Here is a 13,464-nt window from a genome sequence, read left to right as displayed (position 1 = left end):
GCGACAGAGGGAGACTCCATCTCATACACGCGCGTGCGCGCCCAGCGGGGTGCCTCACGCCTGTAATCCCAGCACTTTGGGAGGTCAAGGGGGGCGGTTCATGAGGTCAAGAGACTGAGACCATTCTGGCCAACATAGTCAAACCCAGTCTCTACTAAAAATACAAAAATTAACTGGGTGTGGTGGTAGTGCCAGTAATCCCAGCTACTCAGGAGGCTAAGGTAAACAATCACCTCCAGGAGGCGGAGGCTGCAGTGAGCCAAGATGGCGCCATTGCACTCCAGCCTGGGTGACAAGAGCGAAACACCATCTCAAAAAAAAAAAGAAAAAAAAGTAATACACAGCGGGCTTGAGGACTCACGAGATGCCGGTGGCCAGTGGGGAGGCGGGCTCGAGGACTCGCGAGATGACGGTGGCCAGTGGGGATCCAGGCTTGAAGTCTCGCGAGATGACAGTGGCCAGTGGGAAGCCAGGCTCGAGGACTCGCGAGATGACATCAGCCGGTGAGGCGCCAGGCTTGAGCACTCACGAGGTGATGGCGGCCGGTGGGGAAGCGGGCGACTCTTGCTAGAGGCATTCTTCAGCGCGACTGAGGAGGCCCAGGGTGTCCCGTTTGTTTCGCCACTGCAAAGAGGCAGGCAGTGGCGCTGTCCGCGGTGGCATTGTTGGAGTGATTGGTGACAGAATACGTTGGTGACGGGACCGGGGTCTGAGGCGAGCTCTCCAGCTGCAGAAATGAGCGAACAGACTGCTTCTTTGGATACCTCGTTGCCACCCAGTAAGGCGCCTGCCCAGTCTCACACGACTAGATCCAGCATTGACTTGGCAAGTTTCTTCCAGTGTCCGGTTTGCTTAGACTACGCGTTACCGCCAATTCTTCAGTGTCCGAGAGGCCATCTTGTTTGTAGCAGCTGTCACTCAAAACTCATATCTTGTCCAATTTGCCGAGGCCCTTTGGGATTCATTCGCAACTTGGCTATGGAGAAAGTGGCTGACTTTGTACTTTTCCCGTGTAGATACGCCTGTTTGGGATGTGAAATAACTCTGCCACACACAGAAAAAGCAGATCACGAAGAAGTCTGTAAGTTTAGGCTTTATCCCTGCCCGTGCCCTGGTACTCTCTGTAAATGGCAAGGCACTGTGGATGCTATAATGCCTCATCTGACGAATATGCATAAGTGCATTACAACAATAGAGGGAGAGGATATAATTTTCCTTGCTACCAACATTCGTCTTGCTGGCGCTATCGATTGGGTTATGATGCAGTCCTGTTACGGTTTTCACTTCATGTTAGTTTTGCAGAAACAGGAGGATCACAATGGCGACCAGTTCTTCGCAACTGTACAGCTGATGGGAACACGCAAGGAAGCTGAAAATTTTACTTACCGACTTGAGCTAAAGGGTCATCGGCGACGACTGACTTGGGAAGCGACTCCTCTATCTATTCATGAGGACATAGCAAAAACCATTAAGAATAGAGACTGCTTAATCTTTGGTGGCAACACTGCACTGCATTTTGCAGAAAATGGCGATTTAAGCATCAATGCAACGATTAATAAGTGTTGAAATGGCAGTGGAACATTTTCTATTCAGTGTTAAAACTGTTTAATTTCACAGAAAATAAGCCACCCATGTGCCTGCCAACCTGAAACTCTTCACAAGTATAAGCTCAACACATAAATAGAAAGACTGTTAAATACAGAAACAGTTGTGTGTAGTAACATTAGTATATATAAAGATGGGCATATTTTGCATTAAGAAAGAAAGCATTATAAATTAATTTTGAATTTTGTGTTGTAGATGGTATTGAAAAATAATGTTTTCTTTTGTTTTGGGGTCTGTGAATGTGTATGTGTGTGTGTGTGTGTGTGTGTTTTGTTTTGTTTTGTTTTTGTTTTTTTGGGTTTTTTTTTTGGTTTTTTTTCTGAGATGGAGTCTAGCTCTGTCACCCAGGCTGGAGTGCAGTGGCGCGATCTCCGCTCACTGCAAACTCTCCTGCCTCAGCCTCCCAAGTAGCTGGAACTACAGGCGCCTGCCACCTCACAGTGTTAGCCAGGATGGTCTCGATCTCCTGACCTCGTGATCGGCCCACCTTGGCCTTCCAAAGTGCTGGGATTACAGGCGTGAGCCACCACGCTCAGCCATTTTTTGGTTTTTGTTTTTGTTTTACTTTAACTGATAAGCCATTTTGAGTGGTCATGGACTACTGCTTTTCCCCTTTGTGAGTTAATACATAGTGCTGCTATGTGGGTTTTTTTCTGTGTGTATTTGCTAATTTTTTATTCTAGTTTTTTGTTAAATAGATTTGACTTTCTATTCTGTAATTCAGGTTTCACCTCACTTTTTTGTACCGTTTTAAAGTTAGTGTCTTTTGATATGCATAATTGTTTATGGTAAAATGTATAACGTGTTCCATATGTATTCTCTTTTCCCACATTAATTGGTTCATTAGAAATTTTTTTTTTTTTGGACAGACACTCTGTTGCCCAGGCTGGAGTACAGTGGCATGATTTTGGCTCACTGCAACCTCCACCTCCTGGCTGGGCTCAAGCAATTCTCCTGTCTCAGCCTCCCAAGTAGACGGGACTATAGGTACCCACCACCACACCTGGTTGATTTTTGTATTTTTAGTAAAGACGGGGTTTCACCATATTGGTCAGGCTGGTCTCGAACTCCTAACCTCAGGTCATCCACCCACCTCAGCTTCCCAAAGTAGTGGGATTACAGGTGTGAGCCACTGTACCCAGCCAGAAATATTTTAAAATCAGCTGTTTTGTGAAGATAGGAGTTCCAGAAAGTAAAGGTGACATTGGAAAAATTATCCAAAGCTATTTAAAACATCTATAAGATGGTCTCTCTCCCTCTGGCTTTCTCTTTTCTACAGATGAGTAATACCTTTGAGATTAATTTTTGAAAGCTTAGAGAATAAATAGAAGTTTATAAATACTGAAAATAGGCTTTTATTTCCTTTTACAAATGTATTGGACAAATTACGTTTAAAATGTGTTCTTGTGTTTATTGATTGTAAAGGCATTGTCATGGACAAAACTTAATTAAAAGCAAATCATTTGTTTAAAAAGGCACTTTGTAAAAAATGTTTTCGTCTTTCATAATTCTCATTAAAAGAATATATGGCAAATTTTTTAAAAAGTAAAGAAAATAAATGTTGTAGCTTGGCTCAGTAAATGACTCTAGCAGCAATGATGGACTCGTCTTTAAGAAGTGTATAAAATACACATTTTATTTATCCAGTCTGTCATTGATGGGCATTTGAATTCATTCCATGTCTTTGCTATTGTGAATAGTGCTGCAGTGAACATATGCATGCATGTATCTTTATAATAGAATGATATATATTCCTTTGGGTATATATCCAGTAGTAGGATTGCTGGGTCAAATGGTATTTCTGCTTCTACGTCTTTGAGGAATCACCACACTGTCTTCCACAATGGTTGAATTAATTTACATTCACACCAACATTGTAAAAGCATTCCTTTCTTTCCACAACCTGGTCAGGATCTGTTTCTTGACTTTTCAATAATTGCCATTCTGACTGGTGTGAGATGGTATCTCATTGTGGTTTTGATTTGCATTTCTCTAATGATCAGTGATGTTGAGCTTTTTTCATATGCTTGTTGGCTGCATGAATGTCTTCTTTTGAGAAGTATCTGTTCATGCCCTTTGCCCACTTTTTAATGTTTTTTTTTTCTTGTAAATTTGTTTATGTTTCTTATAGATGCTGGATATTAGACCTCTGTCAGATGGGTAGATTGCAAAAATTTCCTCTCGTTCTGTAGGTTGTCTGTTCACTCTGATGACAGTTTCTTCTGCTGTGCAGAAGCTCTTTATATTAATTAGATCCCATTTGTCAATTTTGGCTTTTGTTGTTAATTGCTTTTGGTGCTTTTATCATGAAATCTTTGCCCATGCCTATGTCCTGAATGGTATTGCCTAGATTTTCTTCTAGGGTTTTTATCGTTTTGGGTTTTGCATTTAAGTCTTTAATCCATCTTGAGTTAATTTTTGTATAAGGTGTAAGGAAGGGGTCCAGTTTCACTTTTCTGCATATGACTTAGCCAACTCTTCCAGCACCATTTATTGAATAGGGAATATGCAGCCATAAAAAGGAATGAGATGATATCCATTGCAGGGACAGGAATGGAGCTGGAAGCCATTATCCTCAGCAAACTAACACAGGAAAAGAAAACCAAACACAGCATGGTCTCATAAGTAGAGGCTGAACTATGAGAGCACATGGACACCTCGGGGGCAACAGCACACACTGGGGCCTGTTAGGGAGGTGGGGGAAGGGAGAGCGTCAGAAAGAATAGCTAATGGATACTGGACTTAGTACCCAGGAGGCAGCCGGGCGCGGTGGCTCACGCCTGTAATCCCAGCACTTTGGGAGGCCGAGGTGGGCGGATCACGAGGTCAGGAGATCGAGACCATCCTGGCTAACACAGTGAAACCCCGTCTCTACTAAAAATACAAAAAAATTAGCCAGGCATTGTGGCACGTGCCTGTGGTTCCAGCTACTTGGGAAGCTGAGGCAGGAGAATGGCGTGAACCCGGGAGGTGGAGCTTGCAGTGAGCCTAGATGGCGCCACTGCACTCCAACCAGGGCAACAGAGGAAGCTCCCTTTCAAAAAAAAATACCCAGGAGGCGGGATGATCTGTGCAGCAAACCACCATGGCACACGTTTACCTATGTAACAAACCTGCACATCCTGCATATGTGCCCCAGAACTTAAAATAAAAGTTGATGGAAAAACAGTGTATAAAGTACACATTTTAAAAAGAAAAGCACCAAGGCAGGGAAATGTATGAAAGGTGGTAAATGAGAGGTACAATTGGTAAGTAATGCAGCTCAGAGGAAAAAACAAAACCCTCATTTGGACAATCCTAACAAAGAAACTTGAGACTTGGAGCCTTCATCTTTAGGTGAGAAATTCATAACCAAAGTCTCCTAGTTGGTAAGTTGTATCACAGCATAATTTGTTTTTTAAAAAAATTTAAGTGATATATGATTATTTACTTTTATAACTTAAAAAAGTTACAAAGTAGTTAGAGAAAATCAATATTTGGATAAACCTACACATGTCACACAAAATATGTGGACTTTATAATAAGCATGCCTAATCACTAATTCAAATATTATGACATGCTTGCAAGAATTAAAAGTGTGTATCTTCCATTCTCTTTTAACTCTAGACAATTTTATATCTAGCATATAATTAGTCATTGGTTCCTTTCTCCAACTCACCTGTTTAATTGGTATTGCTTTTTTTTATTATTATACTTTAAGTTCTGGGATACGTGTGCAGAATGTGCAGTTTTGTTACATAGGTATGTATGTGCCATGATGATTTGCTGCACCCGTCAACCCATCATCTACATTAGGTATTTCTCCTAATGCTTTCCTTCCCCTAGGCCCCAATCCCCCCGACAGGCCCTGGTGTGCGATGTTCCTCTCCCTGTGTCCGTGTGTTCTCATTATTCGACTCTCACTTATGAGTGAGAACGTGCGGTGTTTGGTTTTCTGTTCCTGTGTTAGTTTGCTGAGAATGATGGCTTCTAGCTTCATACATGTCCCTGCAAAGGACACGAACTCATCCTTTTTTTATGGCTGCATAGTATTCCATGGTGTATATGTGCCACATTTTCTTTATCCAGTCTGTCATTGATGGGCATTTGGGTTAGTTCCAACTCTTTGCTCTTGTGAATAGGGCTGCAATAAACATACATGTGCATGTGTCTTTATAGTAGAATGATTTATAATCCTTTGGGTATATACCCACTAATGGGATTGCTAGGTCAAATGGTATTTCTGGTTCCAGATCCTTGAGAATGGCCACACTGTCTTCCACAATGGTTGAACTAATTTACACTCCCACCAACAACGTAAATGCATTCCTATTTCTCCACATCTTCTCCAGCATCTGTTGTTTCCTGACTTTTTAATGATCACCATTTTAACTAGTGCGAGATGTTATCTTGCTGTGGTTTTGATTTGCATTTATCTAATGACCAGTGATGATGAGCTTTTTCTCATATGCTTACTGGTCACATAAGTGTCTTCTTTTGAGAAGTTTCTGTTCATATCCTTTGCCCACTTTTTGGTGAGGTTGTTTGTTTTTTGTTTTTTGTTTTCTTGTAAATTTGTTTAAGTTCCTTGTAGATTCTGGATATTAGCTCTTTGTCAGATGGATAGATTGCAAAAATTTTCTCCCATTCTGTACATTGCCTGTTCACTCTGATGAGTTTCTTTTGCAGAAGCTCTTTAATTAGATCCCATTTGTCAATTGTGGCTTTTGTTGCCATTGCTTTTGGTGTTTTAGTCATGAAATCTTTGCCCATGCCTATGTCCTGAATGGTATTGCCCAGGGTTTCTTATAAGTTTTTTATGGTTTTAGGTCTTACATTTAAGTCTTTAATGCATCTTGAGTTAATTTTTGTATAAGGTGTAAGGAAGAGGTCCAGCTTCAGTTTTCTGCATATGGCTAGCCAGTTTTCCCAACACCATTTATTAAATAGGAAGTTATTTTCCCAATGCTTGTTTTTGTCAGGTTTGTCAAAGATCAGACGGTTGTAGATGTGTGGCATTATTTCTGAGGCTTCTGTTCTGTTCCATTGGTCTATATATCTGTTTTGGTAGCAGTACCATTCTCTTTTGGTTACTGTAGCCTTGTAGTTTAGTTTGAAGTCAGGTAGCGTGATGCCTCCAGCTTCATTCTTTTTGCTTAGTATTGCCTTGGCTATCTGGGCTCTTTTTCGGTTCCATATGAAATTTAAAGTAGTTTATTCGAATTCTCTGAAGAAAGACAATGGTAGATTGATGGGGATAACATTGAATCTATAAATTACTTTGGGCAATATGGCCATTTCCATTATATTGACCCTTCCTATCCATAAGCATGGAATATTTTTTCCATTTGTTTGTGTCCTCTCTTATTTCCTTGAGCAGTGGTTTATAGTTTTCCTTGAAGAGGTTCTTCACATCCCTTGTAAGTTGTATTCCTAGGTATTTTATTCTCTTTGGAGCAATTGTGAATGGGAGTTCACTCATGATTTGACTCTCTGTCTATTATTCAGGTATGGGAATGCTTGTGATTTTTGCACATTGATTTTGTATCTTGAGACTTTGCTGAAGTTGCTTATCAGCTTAAGGAGATTTTGGGCTGAGACAATGGGGTTTTCTAAATATAGAATATGTCATCTGCAAACAGAGATGATTTGACTTCCTTTCTTCCTATTTGAATACCCTTTATTTATTTCTCTTGCCTGATTACCCTGGCCAGAACTTCCAATACTGTATTGAATAGGAGTGATGAGAGAGGGTATCCTTGTCTTGTGCTGGTTTTCAAAGAGAATGCTTCCAGCTTTTGCCCATTCAGTACGATACTGGCTGTGGGTTTGTATAAGGTGTAAGGAAGGGGTCCAGTTTCAGTTTGCTCTTGTGAATAGGGCTCTTATTAGTTAATAAAATTAATAAAATTAATAAAAATTAATTAATAAAACAGCTCTTATTATTTTGAGATACATTCCATCAATACCTAGTTTATTGAGAGGTTTTAGCATGAAGGGGTGTTGGATTTTATCAAAGGCCTTTTCTGCATCTATTGAGGTAATCATTGTAATTGGTTCTGTTTATGTCATGGATTACATTTATTGATTTGCATATTTTGAACTAGCCTTGCATCCCAGGGATGAAGCTGTCTTGATCGTGGTGGATAAGCTTTTTGATGTGCTGCTGGATTCGGTTTGCCAGTATTTTATTGAGGATTTTCACATTGATGTTCATCAGGGATATTGGCCTGAAATTTTCTTTTTCTGTTGTATCCCTGCCAGGTTTTGGCATCAGGATGATGCTGGCCTCATAAAATGAGTTAGGGAGGAGTCCCTCTTTTTCTGTTGTTTGGAATTGTTTCAGAAGGAATAGTATCAGCTCCTCTTTGTACTCTGGTAGAATTCAGCTGTGAATTCATCTGATCCTGGGCTTTCTTTGGTTCACAGGCTATTAATTACTACCTCAATTTCAGAACTTGTTATTGGTCTATTCAGGAATATGACTTCTTCCTAGTTTAGCCTTGGGAGGGTGTATGTGTCCAGGAATTTGTCCATTTCTTCTAGATTTTCTAGTTTATTTGCATAGAGGTGTTTATAATATTCTCTGATGGCAGTTTGTATTTCTGTGGGATCAATGGTGATATCCCCTTTATTATTTTTTATTGTGCTTATTTTATTATTCTCTCTTTTCTTGTTAGTCTGGTTAGCAGTCTATCTATTTTGTTAATCTTTTCAAAAAACCAGCTCCTGGATTCATTGATTTTTTTGAAATGTTTTTCGTGTCTCTATCTCCTTCAGTTCTGCTCTGATCTTAGTTATTTCTTTTCTTCTAGCTTTTGAATTTGTTTGCTCTTGCTTCTCTAGTTCTTTTAATTGTGGTGTTAGGATGTCGATTTTAGATCTTTCCCACTTTTTTCTTTGGGCATTTAGTGCTATAAATTTTCCTCTAAACACTGCTTTAGCTGTGTCCCATAGATTCTGGTATGTTGTGTCTTTTTTCTCATTGATTTCAAAGAACTTATTTATTTCTGCCTTAATTCCGTTATTTACCCCGTAGTCATTCAGGAGCACGTTGTTCAGTTTCCATGTAGTTGTGTGGTTTTGAGTGAGTTTCTTAATCCTGAGTTATAATTTGATTGCACTGTGGTCTGAGAGACTGTTATGATTTCTGTTCTTTTGTATTTGCTGAGTAGTGTTTCACTTCCAATTATGTGTTCAATTTTAGAATAAGTGGGACCAGGTGCTGAGTAGAATGTATATTCTATTGATTTGGGGTAGAGAGTTCTGTAAATGTCTATTAGGTCCTCTAGGTCCAGAGCTGAGTTCAAGGTGGGAATATCCTTGTTAATTTTCTCTCTTGTTGATCTGTTTAATATTGACAGTGGGGTGTTAAAATCTCCCACTATTATTGTGTGGGATTCTAAGTCTCCTTGTAGGTCTCTAATAACTTGCTTTATGAATCTGGGTGCTCCTGTATTGGGAGCATATATATTTAGGATAGTTAGCTCTTCTTGTTGCATTGATCCCTTTATCATTATGTAATGCCCTTCTTTGTCTTTTTTGATCTTTGTTGGTTTAAAGTCTGTTTTATCAGAGACTAGGATTGCAACCCCTGCTCTTTTTTTGTTCTCCATTTGCTTGGTAAATATTTCTCCATCCCTTTATTTTGAGCCTATGTGTGTCTTTGCATGTGAGATGGTTCTCCTGAATATAGCACACTGATGGGTCTTGACTCTTTACCAATTTGCCAGTCTATGTCTTTTAATTGGGGCAGTTATCCCACTTACATTTAATATTGTTATGCATAAATTTGATCCTGTCATTATGATGCTAGCTGGTTATTTTGCCCATTAGTTAATGCAGTTTCTTCATACTATTTGGTATGTTTTTACAGTGGCTTGTGCTGGTTTTTCCTTTCCATATTTAGTGCTTCCTTCAGAAGGTCTTGTAAGGCAGGTCTGGAAGTGGCAAAATCTCTCAACATTTGCTTGTCTGTAAAGGATTTTATTTCTCCTTCAGTTATGAAGCTTAGTTTGGCTGGATATGAAATTCTGGGTTGAAAATTCTTTTCTCTAAGAATGTTGAATATTGACCCCCACTCTCTCCTGGCTTGTGTGGTTTCTGCAGAGATCTGCTGTTAGTCTGAGGGGCTCCCCTTTGTGGGTAACCCGACCTTTTTCTGTGGCTGTCCTTAACATTTTTTCCTTCATTTCAACCTTGGTGAATCTGACAATTATGCATCTTGGGGTTGCTCTTCTCAAGGACTATCTTTGTGGTATTCTCTGGATTTGCTATTCTCTGGATTTCCTGAATTTGAATGTTCGCCTGCCTTGCTAGGTTGGGGAAGTTCTCCTGGATAATATCCTGAAGAGTGTTTTCCAACTTGGTTCCATTCTCCCCGTCACTTTCAGGTACACCAATCAAACGTAGGTTTGGTCTTTTCTCATTGCCCCATATTTCTTGGAGGCTTGTTTGTTCCTTTTCATTCTTTTTTATCTAATCTTGTCTTCACACTTTATTTCATTAAGTTGATCTTCAATCTCTGATATCCTTCTGCTTGATTGATTTGGCTATTGATAGTTGTGTATGCTTCACGAAGTTCTTGTGCTGTGTTTTTCAGCTCCATCAGGTCATTTATGTTCTTCTCTAAACTGGTTAATGTAGTTAGCAATTCTTCTAATCTTTTTTCAAGGTTCTTAGCTTCCTTGCATTGGGTTAGAACAAGCTCCTTTAGCTCAGAGGAGTTTGTTATTATACACCTTCTGAAGCCTACTTCTGTCAATTAACCAAACTCATTCTCCATCCAGTTTTGTTTCCTTGCTGGCAAGGAGTTGTGATGCTTTGGAGGAGAAGAGATATCTATCTTTGGTCTCTGATGTTGGTGACTTCTGGATGGGGTTTTTGTGTGGACATCCTTTTTGTTGATGTTGCTGCTATTCCTTTATGTTTGTTAGTTTTCCTTCTAACAGTCAGGCCTTTTCTGCTGCAGGTCTGCTGGAGTTTGCTGGAAGTCCACTCCAGAGCCTATTTGCCTGAGTATCATCAGTGGAGGTTGCAGAACAGCAAAGATTGTTGCCTGTTACTTCCTCTGGAAGCTTCGTCCCGGACGGGCACCTGCCAGATGCCAGCCAGAGCTCTCCTGTATGAGGTGTCTGTCGACCCCTCCTGGGAGGTGTCTCCCAGTCAGGAGGCATGGGGGTCAGGGGCCCACTTGAGGAGGCAGTCTGTCCCTTAGCAGAGCACGAGTGCTGTGCTGAGAGAGCCGCTGCCCTCTTCAGAACTGGCAGGCAGGAATCTTTAAGTCTGCTGAAGCTGTGCCCACAGCTGTCCCTTCCCCCAGGTGCTGTGTCCCAGGGAGATGGGAGTTTTATCTATAAGTCCCTGACTTTCTTTCAGAGATGCCCTGCTCAGAGCGGAGGAATCTAGAGAGGCAGTCTGGCTACACTGGCTTTGCCGAGCTGCAGTGGGCTCCACCCAGTTCAAACTTCCTGGCAGCTTTATTCACACTTGGAGGGAAAAACCACCTACTCAAGCCTCAGTAATGGCGGACACCTCTCTCTGCACCAAGTTCGAGCATCCTAGGTCGACTTCAGACTGCTGTGCTGGCAGCAAGAATTTCAAGCCAGTGGATCTTAACTTGCTGGGCTCTGTGGGGGTGGGATCCACTGAGCTAGACCACTTGTCTCCCTGGTTTCAGCCCCCTTTCCAAGGGAGTGTACGGTTCTGTCTCATTGGCATTCCAGGCACCACTGGGGTATGAAAAATAACTCCTGCAGCTAGCTCCATGTCTGCCCAAATGGCCACCCAGTTTTGTGCTTGAAAGCCAAGGCCCTGGTGATGTAGGTTCCTAAGGGAATCTCCTGGTCTGTGGGTTGCGAAGACTGTGGGGAAAACGTAGTATCTGGGCTAGAATGCACTGTTCCTCACTGCACAGTCCCTCACAGCTTCCCTTGGCTAGGGGAGGGAGTTCCCTGATCCCTTGAGCTTCCCAGGTGATGCGTCAACCCATCCTGCTTTGCCTCACCCTCCATGGGCTGCACCCACTGTCTAACCAGTCCCAGTGAGATGAGCCAGGTACCTCAGTTGGAAATGCAGAAATCACCCACCTTCTGCCTTGATCTCGCTGGGAGCTGCAGACCAGAGCTGTTCCTATTTGGCCATCTTGCCAGCCACTCCGGTTTTGCATTTTTATCATCCCTAAGAAATGGCAATTGGATAAGCATTTGTAGAACACTTAAAAAGCCCTAGATGAGTAAAACAAGACCATATATTGTAAATCTAAATGAGATATTAGGCATTTATCTTTAAAAAATAAATGAATAAAGAGAACTATGGAAGCAATTATAGACATATTTAGTAGCTTATGTTTTAGTTTTAAAAAAAGTTTTTAAACAACGTATGTTCAAACTATGCCGTTAATTTATACATGATTTTTTTTTGAATGAAAAGCCTTTTTCTTGGCAATGTCATTTTAATTTTATTTCTAAACAATTGCTCTTTTAATTAGATCTTTACTTGTTATTAAATATTATGAAAGAGGCATACAGTCTGCTTCTTGTACAATTATTACAAATAATAACAACAAACCCAGAAACCTGTCTGCAATGAACCTCAAACCAAATGTTGTGGTAATGATTATAAGAAGAAAAAAATGTTCCTGAAAAATGATCACTAATGCTTTTTCACAGTAGTGTAAATGTGATTACTTTAATCCCTGTATTCCACTACTCAGACCATGGGAATCTTACTCAAAAGGAAACAGATATAAATGAAAACTTGACTAAGGTGCTTAAGTTTTTCAGAGTCATGGAAAAATTCTGGAATGATTTGAAAAAGGCTTATGTATAACAGAACAATTGTAATAAGACAATGTAAATCTCTTCTTTAATTAAAGGAGATTTTCAGTCTATCTAAAGAGAGTGTTGGGGGGAAATCTAGTAGGAATAGTAAATGTAGTGATTAAGATTTTCAGTAGTGCAAGATTTTGTTTTGACAAATGAAGTATTTTTCTGCTAAACACTTTTTAAAGTTGTTTATTTTTTTTTAAAAAAATACATATTTTTTAAACCAGGAAAAAAAATTCCCTAGTAAACAAATCATTTTTTAAGTTAGAGATTGCTTTTCTCTTCTTTTCTACTATTCCTTAAAATCTACATATAAAGACTCAAGTTTAAGGCTGAGAAACATAATTTTACAATAGTGATTTTTCTATTAAATACTATTTTAAAAATATTTATTGAATGTTTGTCCTGTGCTGAGCATATGCCAAATACTTCCCATTCACCCTCTTAGTTTACACCTGCAATAAACACATGAGGTACTCTTTAGACCCATTTTAAAGCTGAGCAATCTTAGGCTTAGAGAAGCTTTCGTTAACAGTCCAAATCATGCAGTTACTAAGTGGCCAAGGCATATATCTTCGCCTGGCACAGAATATTAAAAAAGACATATTAAGTCATGTGCAAATATCACCAAATCTGCTGCAGAATAAATAGGATTTTAATGGTAAAATAGCAAAATAATTCAAAGGGTGCTCATTGGTCACCTAAACTATTTTATCTTTTAGAAAACCTTCAAAAGCCAGTTTCCTTGGAAACAGGAAAATCTGACAGTCTTTGCTGTTATTGCACTTGGTCCCCTCACACCCACCCTGCTTCCTCCACTGGCTTCATGCTTCTCCTCTCCCTATCACTAAGGAGGAGTACTGTTAAGGAAAATCTCTATATGACTTTGATTTCATCAACTTGTCAATGTCATGGCAGTGGGTTAATTCTGTAGAGAAGTTTTTGTTGTTGTTGCTGATGAGTATTTGGTCTATACACATTATATTACACAGGATCAAATGGATTTTAATAAAGTTTTATTTCTCTAATATCATACTACTCTGTAAACTGAGTA

The 13,464-nt window shown here is 40.1% G+C and overlaps 1 protein-coding gene across 1 annotated transcript; it reads left to right on the top strand.

Moving 5' to 3' along the window:
- The first annotated feature begins 262 nt into the window (after window positions 1-262).
- LOC100998970 (E3 ubiquitin-protein ligase SIAH1-like) lies at window positions 263-1,850 on the top strand. The gene has a single exon (XM_003917554.4). It carries the CDS (start codon window positions 736-738, stop codon window positions 1,564-1,566), a length of 831 nt encoding a protein of 276 aa, XP_003917603.1. The 5' UTR covers window positions 263-735; the 3' UTR covers window positions 1,567-1,850.
- The last annotated feature ends 11,614 nt before the right edge of the window (window positions 1,851-13,464 follow it).

This window comes from Papio anubis, chromosome X, assembly GCF_008728515.1.
Source record: "Papio anubis isolate 15944 chromosome X, Panubis1.0, whole genome shotgun sequence".
NCBI classification, from domain to species: domain Eukaryota; kingdom Metazoa; phylum Chordata; class Mammalia; order Primates; family Cercopithecidae; genus Papio; species Papio anubis.
Note: the sequence above shows the minus strand (reverse complement) of the source record. Positions and strands in the feature narration are given on the sequence as shown.